We start from the raw sequence: 21,136 nt of genomic DNA, 5'->3' as shown, positions 1-21,136 counted from the left end.
TTCCCACAGAGAATCATAATTAGACCTTCCACTGGGCGGTTTGGAGGGGGGACGCTGATGCTGTTCCCATTAAATGCCTCGGTGTAACAGCACACCCTGCTATTTCAACAGGTCCCTGCTATATAACAACAGCTTTGACAGAAGACGCTTGGTCGGGATACTATTAAATAACACCTCTCAAACAGAGGGAAGGGTTATCACAGACGCAGGATGGTACAGTGGTACACTTTTGTACTGAAAAGAGTTTTTCACAGACCCACCACAACAGACAGGACTGCACAATGGGCCTCCTACAGACCACATGAAGCTAAAAGGTTGTGTCTGACCTAAATAACGGTAAAAGTGAGGTCATTTTTTAAAAGGGCACAGTTTTAACACTTTGGTACACAACTTTACTTTTTTCAGTTACTAATAACAGAGATACAAAAACATACCTGCAACATACTGGATTTTATTTGACATGTTTAGCACACTGCCTCAGTGATAAGCTTTCATAATAAAGAAGGGGGCAATGATAAAGTATTTTTTGCTGAGTGTGTGCATTTGTTCATTTCACCTCCAAACTTTGCACGTTGAGCTATTCTCTCATCTCAATGACAATTCATTCCAATGTTGCTACTCTTATTTGCTGTCACAGCTACAGCCTTGACCTCACACAGCACATACTGATACTCAATACACACACAATATTTTCCCCCATCTGTCTTCCTGTTTCTCCTGACTGGCATGGGAACCAGGGTCTTAATTATGCCTATTTACAGTGCTGATGGATCATTAACCAGCTAACAAGAGGCACGGCGGTGAAAGCCGTGTTTTTCAATGAGCAGAGTGTTTCTCAATATGACATACTTCTACAAGGATAATATCTTTAAAACGTTTGAATTGTTTTAGTATTAAACCAACAACCAGGTCAAGTCAAGCTGATTTATTTAGTCCACACCAAGTTCGTGCCAGAGGGTTTTACAATGTGTACAACCTCAGATTGTTAGATGGATAAGGAACCTCAAATAGCAAACACAAAAAAGTGCAGCCGTAAAAAAAAAAAAAAAAAATCAACATACCTTTCTTGGTTTCAGTTTGTCCTGCAAATCGTACTGGCCGATGCCTTTATAGCTGACTCCCAGCCACCACGGTATTTCTTGCTTGTCCTGCATGAAAGCACACACATGCCACACCACCACTCATTAGAGCTAACTTTATTGGTGAGGAGATTGAATAAAAAAAGAAAAAAAAAAGAGAGCGACTCGTTACCAAAGCTATTACCCCATTAGACTCACAGCAATAGGAACACAAGAAGAGATCAAATACATTAAAGGTCTTCAATTCTCTGCGAGACTGACTGAGTCATTTAACATCAGCGTTTGATCTCCTCAGACACCTTGAGTTAATAAGGTTTGGTCGGGAATGTTAGTGGTTATGTGTAAAAGCAAGGAAAGTAGGAGGAATCAATTAAAACATGTTAAACTGAACATGTGCTACAACAGCTTGCTCTGGATTCTTCACGTTGTCTCAATTTGAGTACTCCCATAGCTACACGTGCTATTTTGAGCTTGTGCTTCACACTGTCAATTATGGCAAAAGGCTGGACACTTCTCGTCCTCGGTGGTCGGCATTTTGGCTACGTAGCAGAAGGGACCACCGGCATTGTGAAAATTGTGACACAGACTTCATTTTTCTGAATTATTTAAGGTATTACTCTGCACTAAGCCAGTTTGTATTTTCTTATCCCTCCCAAGCAGGCAGAGTGGAGTCCTGTGTGTTCCTCCAGTGACAGCCATGTGTTGCTGCTTTAGCAGCACAGATTAAGAGCTTAAACAAAAAAAGAGTAAAAGCAAAAAAAAAAAAAAGGCAAAATGTAATAAAATGAAATGGTTAAAGGTTAGATTGATGTGTTTGATTAGATAGAAAAAAGAAATGAGGACAGCATGTTGACAGAAGCTTGTTCAAAGGTTAAGCTTCTGTATGACTCGGGGCAGCACGGTTACCTTCACAGGGTAATAATGGACTCCGTATGTCGGCAGGGACTCCACCAGGGCCAGATACCTTCACAGAAGGAGAAACAGGTTAGTAGGAATTCCCCCACTTACACTTCATCACTGTCAACTGGTGGCTGTTGTACAATAGACAAAGTGGGATTTAAGCTACAGTCATTGAAAAACCGCAGTCATTTGCAGTGGCAAGCTGATCGATTTGTTTCAGGGCCGTGACAGAGGGAGGGAAGAGTCCATTGATCAGTTCAAGGGCACAAATCATCCGAGCGTGAATGACCCAGGCTCGCTCTGAGTTACAGTCCCAGGAAAAACACAGTGGAGGACTGACATCCTCCCAGGGCTGGCGAGCTGCCTACTCTGAGAACACCTCCTTTAATTAATGACACATTCTGGCATGTGACCGCCTCTTTAAACAACAGCTAGCACAGTGCAGACACATGAAGTTAAAGAGGAAGGCCTGATGTACGTGCTTGGAGAACTGTGGCAGTGGTTTACCAAACTGAAATTAATTTCAATCATGAAAATACTTTCACTTACTGCACAATTGCTTGTCCTCTGGTCAGCCCCTTCAGTTTCTTGTAATGTTCAATCACTTTGTCCTCGCTGCGAATAGATAAAACATTTAATGAATAATCCATCAAGTGTTACACATTCCAGCCGCAGAGGGATGGTGAGAGGAGCCTTTCTTTGACACACATTTTGTCTGCTCATGCAGAAAATGCAGTCTGGCCTACTGGCCTGCTGATGGCTCTCATCTCCCTCTACTGCAAATGCATCCCATTTACTTCCCCACTGTAATCATCCCTTTTAATAGCAGAGCGAAACTGCAACCTCATTGTGGCTTAACAGACAGAAAGAGACCAGAAGTGTTCATGCGCCCACCCATACGCCATGAGACTATAATTTTCATTTGTATATTGATATGATGCATCGACCTCAAGGGCTGCAGCAGCCTCTGCTGAGCGTTCAGCCAGCAGTGTGGACTGAAGCGACAGACAGCAATCCTTTTAGACAGCCAGTGGCTGTCAGCACCTCCCTGTGCTCTCTCAGGGCTAATGGGTAAACGTAATTAACTCAGGCGTTAATTACTCACCTCATCAGAAGAACAACCGTCTGCCAAGTACCAGACAGGTTTGTAGACACCTCAATACCAAAAAAAACTGCTCTTCTGGGGAAATTACTGCTTTGTACCACCAGGTGTTGCTGACCACGAAAGGATTTGACAGCTGAATCATTAGTGTATATTGAAGAGGAAAGGCAGCGGTATTGGTGGAACCACAAGTATCTATAGGGCAGTGATCCCCCTAAAACGCCCCCACCCCCACCCAGTTTTGCAGTTTGCTTTCAGTTACCTCAACAGCTCAGATAACTTACCAGTAATTGAGAGATGGGTGCTCTCTTAAGACTCTGGTGGGCAGAACTGGGAGCTGCTTCAGGTCTGATCTGGCAGTCTCAGCACTGGGAGGGAAAAAAATCATATGCAAACTTTAAGAACAGCAAATGTATTCATTCACAGTAGCAAGAGCACTTTCTAGATACCAGTCTCTGCTTCACAGCTGGGAGAAACGCGGCAAAGCACCAAAATTATACTGTTGATTGATGAAACATGTTATCATGGCTCAATTACTAACTGCTGTCTAAATCTCTAGAGAGAATATCTACATTTAGACATCTATCGTATCCTGTTATGACTTTAACTGAGCGCTCCAGACCAGCATGTGGACCTCAAAGACAGTAAAGGTAGCTGTTTACACAAGAATCTCAGCTCAAAGTCTAACAGTGCATAGAGAACATTTCTCCGCGTTTGTGCTTTCACAGTGTGGTTTGAATTTCTATCTTAAGGCACGACAACAATAATTCATGTTTGCAAACCTTTAGAAAAAGGTGCAGTGTCAGGATATTGTTTTCATCTTTCTTATCTATAAAGAGTGGTGCTGCCAAGTCTAAACTTGAGCTCCACTCATGTCTTGCCAGACTTAATTTATAAAAGCACATGCAGGGCCTTTAAGTAATGGTGAGGCTTTTGAGGGGCTTTGGCAAGAAATCTTTGCAAAATATCAAAGCAATTTCGTGCAGGTTCTCAACAGAAGTGCACATCAGTTAGTCTATGAACTGTAGGTAAACTACTGTAAAGGAGAACGATAGAAGATAGATAGTAGATCAGTCAGATTCAACAGGTACAGCTGGTCTCACCTACAAACTCTGCCAGAAATGTTAAGCAGTAGCTTCAAGTGTTGTCGGAAACACAGCACAGTACAGCTTGGATCGACTTGACTCTTTTGAGTTTCCTTGGACAGAAATTGTCCCTGGTATCAAAAATTAGTCGAGTATACCATCCAGTGTAAACACACAAAACTTGTGGCGATTGTCACTGTCAGGGTCTATGATAGCCGACATCATGTAGGAGGGAGCACCGGGTCTACGGTTTCTGCTGGACAAAAAGGACTCTGGCTTGGCGGGCCAGTCCACTGGAGACCTAAACAAAAGCCATTCACAAGCACTTGGCAGCCTCTCCCTGTGTTGAAAAGTATTGTATGAGCCCCAGTGCTGTTACAAAACAGTCCAGGCCTCTGAGGCAGAACTCAGATGTGTAGGTTGGATCATACAAACTATTAATATCAAGTATTGTACCAGCTATAACAATAACCTCAACATAACAAAAGAAGCATTGGATGATTTCAGTCCAAGGGCCATTTGACCTTAAGTTGACTTTTACGAACATCAATATAAGTCTTCTTCCTTAAGGAGTAATGGAATTTAACAGCCGCTGACATGGTAGGACAGAATCATAATGATCCAGTTATGTGAACCAGCTTACTAAACAAAAGAACAAGGGTGAGACGCTGCAAGGGCAGAGGCTTGAATCACTCTTCCCTATAGCGACCTCTCCTAGGGTTGACTGAGTTTTGCTGCCACGGCACTTCGCTGCGTGTTTGATGGCATACATTTTATGGGGAGCTGGGGCCTGGTGTTGTCGGGGTGATCTACTCTGCAGCCGAGCTGCCCTGTCAGCAATCTGGAATTCATTACTACGTCTGTTATCTCCACACAGCTTGCAGCGTGGGGGCAATTCCTACACCCGGTACAGCCCAGCCCAGCCCAGCCTAGCCCGGCGCAGTGTGGGAGAGATAATACTCATGTGTCAGCTATTCCACAGGGCTGAGACATGGTGACTGTGGAGGGAACACAATGAGAGAGCCTGTTGCTGTGAATGAACCACTAACTACAGGCTACACCAGCAAATGGATCCGAGGACTAAAACTGTCTGGGTGTAATATTGGTTCGAGTGGGTAGATCTGGAACACAAAGGACTCTGTGTTAATTAAAGTTGATTTGAAATTCTCTTTAGTGGCACAGACAATGTCTGTAGCTCACGTTTGATGTTGATTACAACTGTACAAGGAATAAAATCCCAGGTCTGTGACTCTTAAACGGTTATTGTGCATAATTAAAGACTTCAATCAGTTCAGTGATTTCCTGTTTTGCACAATCCCTCTCATCTCACAGCCCCCAGAGAAGAGTTGTAACTTGTTGCATTCACCTATGGATTATAGCTGCAGGTGCTGAGAGCAACAATGTGTGAATTAGTACAATAAAAACAAGATGCAATGCAATATTGACATTGCAAAGAGAATTCTGATACAGTACTATGTGATGGTGCATTAATTCAATGCACAGCGGGGGGTTGGCCCAGACCACCACAATAACATGACTACAGTGAGTCCCCCCAACGCCAACTTGTCTACCATTGGTCAGTGGGTCTGGCTCATCCCTCTTAAGGCAGCAGGCTGTAGGAGGAGGGGGATGTCTCCCTAACTCCTCCATGGCTAATCTCACTGCTCCAGGGCCCTTCTGCTGATATAGTGTAGAGGAGACACATTTATATTATATGCTTTATGGGGGGATTTACCGGGCCTGTTCTCTCGAAGAAATAGAGATAAAAGGACACTGCAGACAGGGATGAGAAATACTGCCACAGGACAGTGGAGGGGTGCGTCAGGGCAACAATAGTGTTAGATAGTGTGCCTGATGCAGTACGAGAAGTTTCTCCAGAGAAGTCAACTGTGTAACTACTATATTCCTCTAACTGTTGTCAAATGACAGAGAACAAACCCGACTTAATATCTAGAAAGCATAATCAGAGTGAGCAGGGCAAATAAAGAAAAAGACAGCTCGAGTTGGAAAAGTTCCTGTCCTTCCTGATTCTACCAGATTTGTTGGCAGGTTGTCTTTTATTGTGCTTTCAGAGTCAGGACAAAGTACAGCCCATCCCCACACCCACATGAGCTGGAAGTTCAGACTGCACACCACACTCCAGGGTAAAGACGTGTTTTGTTTAAAAAAATAAATAAAACACAGACGCATAAATCTGTACTAAAGCTGTAGCAAATAAAAATAACAATTAACATTTATCGTCTCGATCATGTCTGGAAATAATGGGGGGTGGTTAATGAGCACAAGCAGACACAGCCAAGTTTTTTTTTCGTTCTTTCTTTGCAAAGGAACAAAGGCAACGATTTGACAAGGGGTCAAACTGCATTTTCAGCATTGCATGTATCGCCATTCAAAGCATACATGCACAGAGCTGATGCTTTGTGTTCACATAATGGACAGAGAGGCCTTTAGAGGCAAAGCACTAACAAACACACAGGTTGTGCTGCTTGTCAGTTACTCACTCAGACAGAGCCGTGTTTACTAATCGCAGCCAATGCCCTTCACTGCTATGGCTGGCAAAAATCAACATACCTTATCAGCAGGTCAGGCCACAGGGAGCACGGCCCTCTATGAAAACATTATCTTCACTAGTGAACAGATTATGGAGGATTTGTACAGCGTCTACCCCAAGTATCACCCACCAAATCTGTACACAGAGTACAAGTATTTGTACAAGTGTCATGTAGGCTTTGTTTATCAAGATACATGACATTCCCTGAAAGGTGACGCAATCACAACTGCTTTGTAAAGTTTCGTTGAGCTTGTCAACACAATTCATAACCCCTAACCCTTCACAGGCAACCGAATAACAAAAGTGTTCGGATTTTAAAAGGCAATGTTTGACCATGTAGATGGCAGCGGGCCAGCGGGGGGTTCAGTTCAATGTCAGGAGAGCAAAAATCGAGGGAATTATTAACTGAGGGGAACCCAGCTTAAAAATAAAATCAGAGCGAGTCAGGTTGAATATTAACTGACCATACACAGCCATCATTTTTTCACTGATCAAACAGCCTAACAAACCAAACCCTGCTTCCACAAGAGCAAACACTTAATAGCCTAAATTGTGCAAATGATTATGAGCGCCTGTGTATTCCAATACAGCATATAGATCAAGCTGTTTATACATGCAGACACTGGATTTGTAAATTAACAACATTTTTCTTCCCAGCTGACTTCTCCTGTATTGCTAATTCAAGATATGTTATGAATGAAAGTCAACAACAAGCTTTTAGGTACACCTCTCTACGTTTATCTCATTGACTTTTGTGTTCAAATTGTTGTCTTACCTGATGAAATCTCCTTTGGCCTCCTTAAAAAGGGAAAACAGCACAGTTAGCAAAGGCATTATTAGAAAATGCACTAAACACTTCATCTCCCAGAATGCTTAATGTTAGCTAAAATACCTGCGTAATCAAAGGTAAACTACAAGTTACGCGCTTATACATGAACATATTTAATTAGAGTACATCTTAATTTCTCCAATAACTCACACCGTCTCAATACAGTTCATACAAATGGCTGAGTTTCTTTAACAATAGCTCCGTCCAAAGCAGCCTCAAGAGACAACTGTTTTCAAATGTTGCGTGCCCCGAGCGTCTTCATTCACGTTTAGGCTGAGTGACAACGTTTCAGTCAAAGCCTGCGACAAACTCTTTCTTACCTGCAATGCGAATGCGGCTAACTTGAAAACATTTTCACTCTCCACTTCGATGGTCTCCTGGCGTAAGAAGAAAAATGTAAAAATTAGCAGTGTTTTTAGTAAAACAGAAAAAGTGCAGCCTGTCCGACACACTTGACTTGAGAGAAAATCTTCCCGTCCCGTACCTCGGTCCCACCGTTACCGACTGAACCACTGCCGCTGAGAGAACACAGTGTTTAAAACTGTCTGTGAAGTGTATTCAATGATTGTTTTTTTCAGCACCAGAGTTATCGTGACATTTTCTATTAGCGACAAAAGACACACCACTGTACACACACACCAGGCTGAAAGTCTCGTCTGAAGCTACTGCCCACCCCTCTGAACAAGTGGTACGGTCCGAAAGCAGGTTCAACAGTCTCCGTCTCCCATGGCGACCAGTCTGCTCTCCCCGCGAAAAAAAAACGGCACTGCAACGTTTGATCACGTGCTGCATTCACGTGCTCCTCGTACGGTTCAAAACTCCAAAATAATACATAATACATATAGTAACTATCATTCAATCTGACCTAACTGTTTATGGAAAACACTTGGAGTCACTGGTCCTGTTACAAGTCACCTGTGATGATTGAACTCAGATTAAAGGAGACATAAAAAAAAAAGACTCCAGCCAGCTACTGTGAGGTAGCTGTAATAAAGGATAACAACCCAACACATTTTAATTTTTATAATTTTTAATGAACTGTTACACATGCAGGACTTTAAATAAGTTTGTCATGACACCTTTGTGTAACATGATATATCTATTTAATACCACACTTACTACTAAATTTAATAATGACCAAAACTCTGTTTATGAATAAAGCACTTTATTCATACCAAAAGAAATTCTAATAACTTTTTACAAACTCTCTAGAACATGTCATCCATTATGGTAAATGGTTCCTAATATAGCCTACTGACGTTTCAGCTGGTAATGAAGCTGATACACTGTGGACACCAACAGTCTTAATGCTACTGGCCATTCTTCAGGTTGCCGCTTGACTAAGAAACGAGCAGTAACTTCCTCCTCTGACGGGTCCAGAAACAGCTGAGCTTCATCAGGTCACTCTGTAAAACAGGGCAGATTCAGTGTTACTTGTAAGACAAATGTATAGCAATATTACGATATGAGTACAACTAACTACAGCTTATAGTAGCTCCAAGTAGTCCTAATATAACAGGCTCCAAACCTGCACTTCTAAAGTGTGAGTCAGCAGTGTGTCTCTGTAGAACAGCATCCCATGTAGCAGGTAACTGTATGCAGGAAACAGAGGTTACACCAACTTTACCTCTAATGTTACTACACATAGTTCAATAACAAATCATCTATTAAATCAGAAACTGATCACACAAAAAAATTGATCAAATCTAAAGTTACTGTTTTGCAACAAGGGATGTGTTTTCCTCTTGAAACAACATTTTCTTAAATAAATATTGTGAACACTATTTACGGTATTAATTTAAGAATCATATAAAATGAGAATGTATTTAGTACCGGACAATGAGTACTGATTAAAGAGGAAGAATTAATATTCACCTGTTTCATCTGTCAGTATAATACAGTATAATACCACTCATATGTCTACGGCCCCTAGTAACAATTATGGATAATGCTAACTATTCTAACAAACTAAAAAGGTCTTGGTTTAGTGGTGACTGGCAACATATATAACTGTTTCTATAAATTAAATGCAAATGTACCATGCTGTATTTTATTTTATTTATATTTTATACAGTCTGTGTTTTTTCATTTCCTTGTCTTACGATTCATGTGGAAACACAAAAGCTGTGATAACGCCTGTTTCATAAGGATTTGAGCTTCTTAAACATTAGAAGCTTGAAGACATTGTGGATGGCACCAGTCCTATTTGAGCAGACAGGAGGACAAGCATGAAGCTAAGAAATGTACTGCTCTGCACAGGGGCTGTGGAGCCATTTTGAGGCCAAAAGTTCTGATACTTATTATGAATACAATGCTAGCCAGATCAGCTGCTCAAAAGGCAGTCACCAAGTTCATCAGGCTAACCTACAACATGCACAGTAAAACATTAAATGGGGCAAAACTTACCAGCTTCCAAAGTTGAGGTCGGGTCACAGATAGCCAGTACGGATCCATCCATGAACTGGCTCTCCTTGAGAAAGCAGGTTCACAGATCTCCAGTTGCTGTGCCACATTTCGTCACATTCCCATCAAAAATAAAATGAATCCGCTGAAATTAATGTTTTATTTCTCTCCCTATGTCTTCCTCTTTCTCCCAAACCAATAGAAACTTGTCATCATTCTGCAGCACAGACTGAAGTCAGATTCAGACGTAAAATGTCGCCATGTTGCACTCGTTTGGTGCTCATGAAGGTTCAGATGGGCAACCTGCATGAGCTTCAAGTCTGGGGAGGAGTTGACTCCAATATTTTGAATTTGTCCTGCAGTACTCACTTTTGACCACTAGATATGAATGTTAAACAGAAAGCTACAAATTGGACCTTTAAAATTGGTATTATAATTCTTATGGCAAACTTTATTAATGGAAACAATATTTAGAATAATTATGAATTATAAACTATCTAGCTACTGCAAATTCATTACTTATACATGATTATCTATATGAGAATAAGTGCCTATACAAATACCATAAGAGATTTATCTCCATTGTTATTATTATTATTTTTTTAGATGTCAAAACATTTACGTTGCAGTCCAGTTCTTTTGTTTTTTAATGTTGTATCATCAAATCTAAATGTGTTCATTTGAACGGAAGTCTATTATTATTATCATCAAGATATTATTTAACACTAATAAGAATATATGGTGGTTATTGTTTCAACATGTTCATTTTACAATATAATACTTTTAGAGAAAGTGCAAAGATGCATGACTCTTTTCCATATATTTCTTACTTGTGAGTAATTTATTATCATCTTTATGTATATGAGCTGCCATGAATAACTGCTTGACATCTCAATAATATGTAGCAGTCTGAGAGCTTGAAGAGTTTCAAAATATTGTTGTGGGTGCATTGAGTCTAAAACACTATAAACCATTGAGGATGTTGACCGGCTGGATTAGGCATCTGCTCATTGAATCTGATTATTAGGACACAAAAAGCAAGGTATGAGAGAAGTTTTTAGAAACACTTACATTAAACACCAGAGACTTAGCATTCAGGAAGAACAGCTCCACCGTAGTGTTGTCTTTCAAAAAGGTGATCTTCTCTATATAAAACCTGCAGAGAGTTTTTGGGGTCAGTGAGGTTCACTTGAAATATTGTCAATGCATTTTGCCAGTGTCTCAGAATTTGTCCATTATGTTCAAATTGTGTTCCCTCACTGCCACCTGCTGGTCAGGAGTCTTTCAATACATCAACTTGCTTCAAAATGTACCTATTCACAACCCAGCCGAATATGTAAAACATAGAGATCTTCAATTGTCAGTATATGCTGGCGTATCTGTTAAAGCACACGTTTGTCAAGCTTTTGCAACAAGAGCACTGACCTCACAAGGAATTTGAGTTCCAAGGGCCCCGATGTCTTGGAGAAGTCATGATCAAGGACTTTACGATCCAGCTGGAGCCAGTTATTCTGGCCACTGAGCAGGGATAAGAGAATAAATCATATGTTGGAATACTGCTATGCTAATTTATACTCTTCTCCACCCCCCACCCTGCTCTTAAGACTTGTGTAAACAAGGATTGGTTCTAAATCAGCCAATCCCTTTAATTAAAATAAAATGTAATAAATCGAAACACACACACACACACACACACACACACACACACACACTACTAGGACATTGTACTTTTTGTCTGTTACGTTAGAAAATATACTTACGTGTCATCTATGAAACATAATCCAAAGTATTCTTTCTCCTTCAGGTTAAAATGTGAAGCCACCAAATCTAACAGCTCACGGGACAACAGCTTGGGCTGGAAGGTTTAGAGTAAAACACCAGAGTTTAGTCAAGATCATCTGTAAGTATGTGTGTAATAAAATATTACAGACATCAGAACATTATGGCCAGCATAATTTGTAAGCAGAGAGTGTTCACTACCTGAACCAGCAGCTCCAGCTTCCTGTCATCCAGGAGGTGAACCTGGCACAGACGGCCCTCGGTCATCTGGAGGAAGACAGATAACATGAGACATGACACTTCCTGCAAGACCACACAGTAATGTAAAGGCACAGTGTCTTCACCTCGACCTCCACATGTGCTTTCACTGTTGTAGCCTGGGGGATAAAATGGCTGCTTCTCTTTCTTCCACTGAAGAGTGACTCAGTGCCTCAATGTCACGTTTGTCTTTGTAGTGAATGAATAGGTAAGAGGAGCCATTGGGCAAGTGTCCATATGGGACCCATGCTCCAAAAACATCAAAGTCATTTCAAGAGCGTCATCCTTATTTGTTAAAGGTGTAAAAAAAGAAAAAAAAAAAGTACACTATGAATCATAAACAACAGAGTTTCTTTTGCCATTACTGCTCCACACATGCTATTGTATCCCCTCCCCCTCGCCCCCCACATATCCTTCCTCTGCAACAACACTGGATGAAGAAAATTCCCTGAAATGTCAACTTCCCACGTTTTGACCGCCGTTAAAAACCAAAACCAAAAGACAATAAGGCTCCCGCTGAATGCTTTAATTGAATCCCCCCCTGTATTGTTTAAGATGAATGGCTTTGAGATTCATTATGTTCCAGCCAGCAAACTGCAATTTCACTGTGGAACATGTGGCAGAAATATTATTGTGTGGGGATGACTATTAGCCAAGCCATATATCAGTGTGTTCAACATTCAACCTCATATTCTGATATCTTTAAATATTTCCAATCCTTGACATGGTGTGTATACTGTAAAATCTGTAATCTCAGTACTCCAGTATGCATAATCATAAGTCATGTAGGATATTAGAAGTAATGGGGCATTGAATACACTATTTTAGGTTTTTTCTTGTGTTCAGGACAGTTTACACCTGAGACTTGTAGGATGAACCCACTTTGCCACCTTTGCATTTACAGAAGTTGTCCTTTTGTGGGTTAAGTAAATTCTGGTTGAATAGGTATAGTATAGTAGAATACAGTATAATCGACATAATTAAAGCCACTATATTAATTTTTAAATTCCCAGCTTTGGCATCCCCTAGTGGCTGTCTCAAAAACAAAACTGTGGCAAACAGCAGTGCATGACAGCATCTTTCAGTTCTCTAAAGGAGCCGAATTTTACAAACAAAAACTTTCATCAGAAAAATCCAAAAAAAGCTTCACGTAGTACCTTTAATACATTAAAACATATGTTTTAGTGGTTGTAAAATGAGTGCAGAGTGAGAAAAAGGCTTTGCCATCTTATAAAAAGATGCCCTCTGTATTATCTCACGCAACAGCACCAGCTTTTACTACGGTGTGATCCCGGTGACACTGGGCAGACTGTATGTTGACTAGAAGCTGTTTGCTGCTCAGGAATGTGTCCCGGACGCCTTTTATTTCTGTGACTTCAGTGAAAAACATGTGGCATCCAACTGCTTGGCCTCTGTGGTGGAAAGTGAGGGTCATGTTGACGTCCAGGGCGGGGGGAGACGTCTCCTGGCGTGGTGTTAAACTTCAGTCAACCAGGACATATTGTTCTCTGCACCGCAACAGAGCTGTCATTTCACTTTTATACTGTACAGGCTGCTTTTCCACTTTGTTGCTTTTCAACGCCCTAAACCTCAGTGAGATTTACGGTTCTGTGGGTAAAGTTGTACTTCTCAACAGAAGGGTTTCATTTGCAGTCATGCTAACTTTGACACCATACCCACTCGTACTACTGTCTGATGTGAGCTGCACAGCAGAACCTTCATTTAAGCTCCATATCTCAGTGGTCCAGAAGGGGCAAAAATAGGAACATTCAAGAACTACTGAAGTGAACCTCAGTGAAAACCACATTCTCATTTAACTTGTCTTGATAGGGAAAATAATTGTGGCTGTTAATTACAACACTCCATTGTTTAAACTGGGATTAATCACTATAGTAACCCCTTCATGAGTTGCTGTCGCTGTCCAGGGCACAATTCTTTCAAGGGCCCATCTATCAATGCTGCATTGTTGAAGGGCAGTGGCATCAAAACATGGAGATATACACAAAGGCTTTCAGTTGACAGTCAAGTGTTTTCAAGCTCAAAGCAAGCCATTCAATTTAAATTTCACCTTTAACATTTTTTTGTTTCATCTTTTTTCCTAATCATAATGCTCTACACTCCACTTTTAAAGGGCTTCAAACATTAAATCAATCACCCACTGTAAAAAATATAATGTATCCCTTGATATGCAGCTACTCTAGAGTATGCACAAATGCATTCACAAAGTAGCACTGGCATAGCTTCTTGTGCTGAAGAGAGGCCCTAAGCTTCAGTGCAAGGTCCCCAAAGATTAAAAAAAGAAAGGTCACGACTGTGTCAGGGAGGTCATCCCCGTGACGACCTGTCATTATAGGCAGAGGGCCCCTGATGGTGCTCTCTTCACATGCCCCCCCCCCCCAGACACACTGACCTGCTTAGGCTGAGCTGGGCCCACCCTGCAGCTCCTGCAGCTCCTGCAGCTCCTGCAGCTCCACAACCCCAAAACCTTCAACCGTTTCTTGTAGGTAACCGCAAGGTGAGATTAGACATAAAAAAAACTTGTATCCACAGGGGTGAAAAGTCATTTATTACTTTTACTCAAATACTGTACTTAAATACTTGTTCATAACTTCTTCTTTTTTTTTTCATTTTAGGTAACTTCATACTTCTACTGTGTATTTCACAGAGAGGTTTTGTACTTTTTTTTATTTCACTACATGACACAAAGTAACACTACATTTAACAGTTAAAGTTACAGGTTCCTTTCCAGGTTAAAACATGACAAACAAAACATATGATTGATTTACAAATGTTTAATAAATTGGTTTAAAAATGACGCATGTTTCTTAGAATATATTAAAAGTATAAAACCATTTTAGAAAACCGAATGAGCTCCAACTCAACAAATACAACATCAACTCTTAGATGTGAATACTCTTCTACCACTGTGTATGTAATTCTGAAGTGAAATAAAACAATATTCCCGTATGTGGTTTAAAAGTTAAAGGGATCTGATACTCAGTGCTATGTAACTTCTGAGAACTGCCAGAAAAAGCAAGAAACCAGCTATTTAGAGAGTTTCATCTGAATACTTTTCTCACCCTGTCATTTTTTTTTTTTTGCTTTTTGTACCTTGTAGCAGAATTTATACTGTCCCAAGGTGACATACAACACAAACAAACTTTCACATGTATGCTGGAAGAATCTGAACACTTTTCCATGCAGAAGACATGCAGGATGTGTTAACAACACACGCCGTGTTCAGGTGTTCCAGCCACAATGCATTTCAAAGACAACTTGTTCAAAGTTCTCCTCTCCAGCAGACAGTGAGATCAAACAGCCGGTTATGCTGCTTTCTAATGACTGCCATATGTGCTAAGAGAGAGAGACCCTTGTAAAAAATCTTTAAAAAAACGGTCTTTGTGACTCACCAAGAGGCAGTGTGTGCCTCCTCACATGCACACAAATAAACACATGCATACACTAATGAGCCAGATGAGAAAAACTACTGACTCACTTAACTCAGAGGGAAAGTTGAAGGGAGATTAAAAGTAATGTAAGCCATAAAAATTGAATGGGTAATCAAAGAAATCCATCTGGCACTGGCACAGTAATCATTCACATATGCCGTCAATAAAGCAATCAATAAAACTATATTTAAACACTATCCTTACAGAAATTAATTACACTGCCATAGCTCAGGGAGCTGCCATACCTGGTAGCATTTTCCAATCCTCAACCAGGCTTCTAGGAAGCGTCTGCATGGCGTCAGCCCACGATTGTACCACCTCCTCAAGGTCTGATGTGCCAGGCTCCAGACGAACTGGCTGCCCGATGCCACCAGGTCTTCCATTCCACGTATGATACGTACAGCCATGGTTAGCTGCCTTTTCTCTCTACGACCAAGTTTCTGCCTCTACTGATGACGCCTCACGGTACCAGGAGGAAAGAAAGCTCTGCAGGCCACTTTGTTTTGCTTCACAGCAACAAGCTGAAAGGAGCATCTACTCTCCAGCACACACACACACACAAACACACACACGGTCTACTGTGTCTCCCCAGCTGATGTAATGTCAGTGAGAGTCGGCGCTCTGAAGAGGCTGGAGCGGAGCAGCGTGCCTCAGGCTTGGTCCTGGGCCCGGGTCCAAAACACTGCCTCATAGAGTACAGGGGAGGGCAGGACAGAACCATGAGGCCCCTGCTGCAGAGGCTCCATCTCCCCTCCACATAAACACACTTACAAACACAACACGCACAGAAGCATACTCCGGCTGGCCATGCAACCACTAAAGTCATAAATACTTTCTTAGTGACTCACAGTGAAATAATGGTGAAAATCTTTTGTTTTGCTCGTCCAGATTACAGAATAAGGCTGCACCAAAATATGCTCCTTTTCAAATTAATGAAACAAATGACTTCATCTTTTATTTCATTGTTTAATTTTAGCATGAAGCTGGGTTTTATTGTCTGAGAATGGGTGTGGGAATGGTCACTTTGTCTGGGAGCTATTTCCTGATGAGACCAGACATCTCTCCACCCATTATGTTCTGCAGGAACACTTAAAATAATTGGTCCTGTTTGGATCAGCAGGGATGGTATACTGACTGGGCAAAACTAAAAAGTGAAACTGCAGGGAAAAAAACACTTAAAAAGGCTTTGATGTAAAAAACTGTGACTCGCAAACCAGACGTCCTCCTTTGCACAGCTGCAATTAATAAGCAAATAGCGAACACGAGCTGTACACCTGACTCGGATAAACAAGTCGGAGGATACTGAGAAAAGCGACGCAGAAGAAGAGACGTGGAAGAGGCGTGTTGCAGTCCGTCTGGAAATAATATCCTGCCATTTGTTTATGTGACCCCAGTTTCCACGAAACTCTTCACAAGTCAACCCAGTCAACATGGTGCTGTTTTATTTAACTTGATGACCGTAATTGTCTCAGAGCAGGCACACCGTGACCTCTATATCTGCAGTAATAACACACAGGAAGGATGCAGACTTAAGGTTCAACCATACAGTGGGTTTTTTTTCCATCATGGTGGCTTTTCCATCTCACTTCCACATTTAACTATTACTAGGAGCGCTAGCCTTGATGACAGTGATGAAGGTAATTCCTGCAATACTTGGGACGGTAGATTAGTTGCCATGCAAGTTGAGAGATGCTAGATATGTATGAAAGTAGATTAGTGCCATATATCTGAAGAAGAGCAGACTATGATTTGCACTTGTAAAACCCGTAATTCGCAACTTGTGAATGCGCATCTCGCAACTTGTGAACGCGCATCTCAGAGTTTGTAAGTGTAACTTCAGATCCACACATCTGCAAAAAGCAAACTGCAAGCATATTTCACAACTTGTGAAAGCGCATCTTCGAATTTGCACTTGTAACTTCAGATCTGCAAAGCTGCACAACATGATTTGCATGCGCAGGTTCCTATTTGCTCGCTCAGTTGCGTCATCCTTCTCACGTGATTTTTGGCACGATTCACTCGGATGGATTTGAAGGAAACGATTTGCGCGCAGAGACCAGGAATGCCTGTTCTACCACTCTTGTCCAAGAGGTGGCAGTGTGGTTATTGGATAATATATCAATAAACGGCTCAGTGGTGGTGGTGGGTGGCTGGCCATAGACATATGTGTGTGCTCTTTATTCAGAAAACCCTCATGTCACATCTACATTTCAGGATGTGGTTATTATAGACACAGATTAAATGTTATATATAAATATTTCAATATTTATCATCACAGTAACAGTGTTACACACATTAGTAATTAGTATTAGTAAAACAATAAGTAATAAAGAGCACACACACACACACACACACAACACACACTATATATATATATATAATATATATATATATATATATATATATATATATATATATATATATATAAAATATATATACATACATACACACCCACACACACACCACACACACACACATATATGTGTGTGTGTGTGTGCTCTTTATTCAGAAAACCCTCATGTCACATCTACATTTCAGGATGGTGTGTTATTATAGACACAGATTAAATGTTATATAATATTTCAATATCATCATCACAGTAACATGTTTACACACACATTAGTAGCTGTAAACACTCAGCATGGGAAAATACATACGTTGGTTTGGTGCTTACATAAGGAGTAAACATTTATAATCATCACTTTAAAAGTTACATACGTTGTGTTTTTTGGTGCCTGATTGTTTCCCAGATATATTAGTGTGTGTGTGAAGGGGTGTATAAGAGGCATTAACTTAAAGAACTTTGTAGAAAGGCGCTTTATTGAAGTTCAGTCCATTTCCTTGTATTAGTTTTAGGGCAGATCTGCCCGAACCAATACGGCGGCGCGTTTACGTATCGCGACCAACGACCAACCCGCTCAATGCGGCGTCTAGTATATAATGTCTATGGCCAGCCACCCACCACCATAGACATATATCATAGACCCGCATTGAGCGCTGAATCGTACGTAAACGGCGCCGCATATTGGTTCGGGCAGATCTGCCCGTAAAACTATACAAGGAAATGGACTGAACTTCATAAAGCCCTTTCTACAAAGTCTTCAAGTTAATGTCTCTTATACACCCATTCACACACACACTAATAATTCTGGGAAAAACAGGCACCAAAAACAACGTATGTAACTTTTAAAGTGATGATTATAATGTTTTACTCCTTATGTAAGCACCAACCAACGTATGTATTTTTCTAATGCTGAGTGTTTACAGCTACTAATGTGTGTAACACTGTTACTGTGATGATAAATATGAAATTATATTAACATTTAATCTGTGTCTATAATAACCAGATCCTGAAATGTAGATGTCAGATGAGGGTTTTCTGAATAAAGAGCAACTAACGTGTACATACACACACACAACACACACGCACACACACACACACACACACACACACAACGTATATATATATATATATATATAATATGTGTGTGGTGTGTGTGTGGGTGTGTGTGCTCTTTATTCAGAAACCCCCATGTCAATCTACATTTCAGGAGTGGTTATTATAGACACAGATTAAATGTTAATATAAATATTTCAATTTTATCATCACAGTAACAGTGTACACAACATAGTAGCTGTAAACACTCAGCATTAGAAAATACATACGTTGGTTTGGTGCTTACATAAGGAGTAAACATTTATAATCATCATTAAAAGTTACATACATTGTTTTTGGTGCCTGTTGTTTCCCAGATATATTAGTGTGTGTGTGAATGGGTGTATAAGAGACATTAAATGAAGAACTTTGTAGAAAGGCGCTTTATATGAATTCAGTCCATTTCATGGTATTAGTTTACGGGCAGATCGGCCCGAACCAATATGGCGGCGCGCGTTACCGTATCGCGACCAACGACCACCCGCTCATGCGGCGTCTATGTATATATGTCTATGGTCTCTGCGCGCAAATCGTTTCCTTCAAATCCATCCGAGTGAATCGTGCCAAAAATCACGTGAGAAGGATGACGCAACTGAGCGAGCAAATAGGAACCTGCGCATGCAAATCATGTTGTGCAGCTTTGCAGATCTGAAGTTACAAGTGCAAATTCGAAGATGCGCTTTCACAAGTTGTGAAATATGCTTGCAGTTTGCTTTTTGCAGATGTGTGGATCTGAAGTTACACTTACAAACTCTGAGATGCGCGTTCACAAGTTGCGAGATGCGCATTCACAAGTTGCGAATTACGGGTTTTACAAGTGCAAATCATAGTCTGCTCTTCTTCAGATATATGGCACTAATCTACTTTCATAGATATGGTAGTTTGTTGGTGTATTAAAGGTTCAGTGTGTGGATTTTACTGACATCTAGCGGTGAAGTTGCAGACTGTAACCAGCTGAATAACCCTCATCTCACCATCCCATTCCAAGCGTGTAGGAGAAATGACTGTGAAACTCATGCCCTGTGGTTTGTTACACTGGGTGTAGTGAAAACCTGACGAACACTATACAAAGAGGTGTTCTGCTGACACGATCACAAGTCTTTTCTGTTCATCTTCATGACCTTTTGTCTGCAGGATTTTTGAACAGCCTCCCTGAGATAAACTGAGCTTTAATCACTTACTCAATCAGATCAAAAAATCAATAACTAATGGCAGACACACTGTAAGCATGCACAGCCTTTGCCCAGCTTGCTCAGTCAAACTCTGAGTAGTACCTCAAGCCCAGGAAGTGATCTGTTTTTCTGTTTCCACTGCTGACCCGTGGGGCGCACGCGTAGCATGGAAGTGTAAATCTGCTGTGAAGCATATATGCTGGGAATGAACAGATCAGTAACCATGCCTATAGAGGCAGTGAACTGGCTACACCGAGCGGTAGCATGCAGCTGTGACATTTACCGTTTTATAAAATATGGAATTATGAGCAATGCCTGAAAAAAAATAGGAATGAATCGTCATCCAGACACCCAAGGATCCACACACTGTACTGTACTCTTAAACAGTGTTCAATATGCTTTTTTGCTTTCTTGCCAAAGAGTTAGATGAGAAGACTGAAACCATGCTCATGTTTGTACGTTAAATATAGAGCCAGAAGTTAGTTAGCTTAGCTTAGCATAAGAATGGAAACCTGTAAAAAAATTCCCCTACTTGCATCCCACTAAACTAGCTAACTAGTTACTTAATATACTTAATATATCTTGTGCATTAACTTGGAGTCATCATGGTGAGGTTGCCGGGCAACTAGCAGAGACTCCAAGAGGTGACTGCTCTCAGCCAAAAAATCGTCCCAGAAAAAAACGCAAAGCCAATGTGATTCAGATGACACATATTAAACTGTCTGCACAGTCATTACCTGTGATTTTAATGACAATTAATGACAATGACAATGTAATTTAATGACAAGGATGCTAATACTGAACCTAAACACAAAACACGCCCATCGTTTACAATTCCAATGAGATTTATTCAAATAACTACGTCATCAGCAATGACGGAAAGGGAGGTAAGAAAAAGAGAGCAAGAAAGCTAATGTGTATTTTCCAAAATGTCGAAAGATTCCTTTGACAATATGAGAAATAAAGCTGTATGTGAGTTGGCAGTATCAACTGATCTATATGTCTATGTAGATATATATATTTTTTTACACACAATGTCTTGTATGTGCAAAGTATAGCATTTAACCAGAAATAATACTGACACAGCAAATGC

General features: G+C 40.7%; 1 protein-coding gene across 5 annotated transcripts in view; it reads right to left on the bottom strand.

The window, feature by feature from the left end:
• Positions 1–21,136, bottom strand: part of frmd4ba (FERM domain containing 4Ba) — a 46,977-nt gene that overhangs the window by 11,842 nt on the left and 13,999 nt on the right. Inside the window, exons 1-11 of one of the 5 annotated variants that reach the window (XM_019267306.2) lie at positions 15,681–15,910; positions 11,930–11,995; positions 11,710–11,804; positions 11,375–11,467; positions 11,021–11,105; positions 7,867–7,923; positions 7,493–7,515; positions 3,366–3,449; positions 2,529–2,594; positions 1,986–2,043; positions 1,062–1,148 (exon numbers count right to left, since the gene is read on the bottom strand). In XM_019267306.2, the coding sequence (XP_019122851.1) occupies positions 1,062–1,148; positions 1,986–2,043; positions 2,529–2,594; positions 3,366–3,449; positions 7,493–7,515; positions 7,867–7,923; positions 11,021–11,105; positions 11,375–11,467; positions 11,710–11,804; positions 11,930–11,995; positions 15,681–15,842 (876 nt within the window). In that variant the 5' untranslated portion in view covers positions 15,843–15,910. Of the gene's footprint in view, positions 1–1,061; positions 1,149–1,985; positions 2,044–2,528; positions 2,595–3,365; positions 3,450–7,492; positions 7,516–7,866; positions 7,924–8,185; positions 8,354–11,020; positions 11,106–11,374; positions 11,468–11,709; positions 11,805–11,929; positions 11,996–15,680; positions 15,911–21,136 lie in introns of those variants that run through there. The other 4 variants (XM_019267309.2, XM_019267308.2, XM_027281806.1 and 1 more) reach the window with 4 other exon arrangements.

This window comes from Larimichthys crocea, chromosome I, assembly GCF_000972845.2.
Source record: "Larimichthys crocea isolate SSNF chromosome I, L_crocea_2.0, whole genome shotgun sequence".
Taxonomy (NCBI): domain Eukaryota; kingdom Metazoa; phylum Chordata; class Actinopteri; family Sciaenidae; genus Larimichthys; species Larimichthys crocea.
The sequence above is the reverse complement of the archived record's forward strand: the minus strand, read 5'-3'. Positions and strand labels throughout refer to the sequence as shown.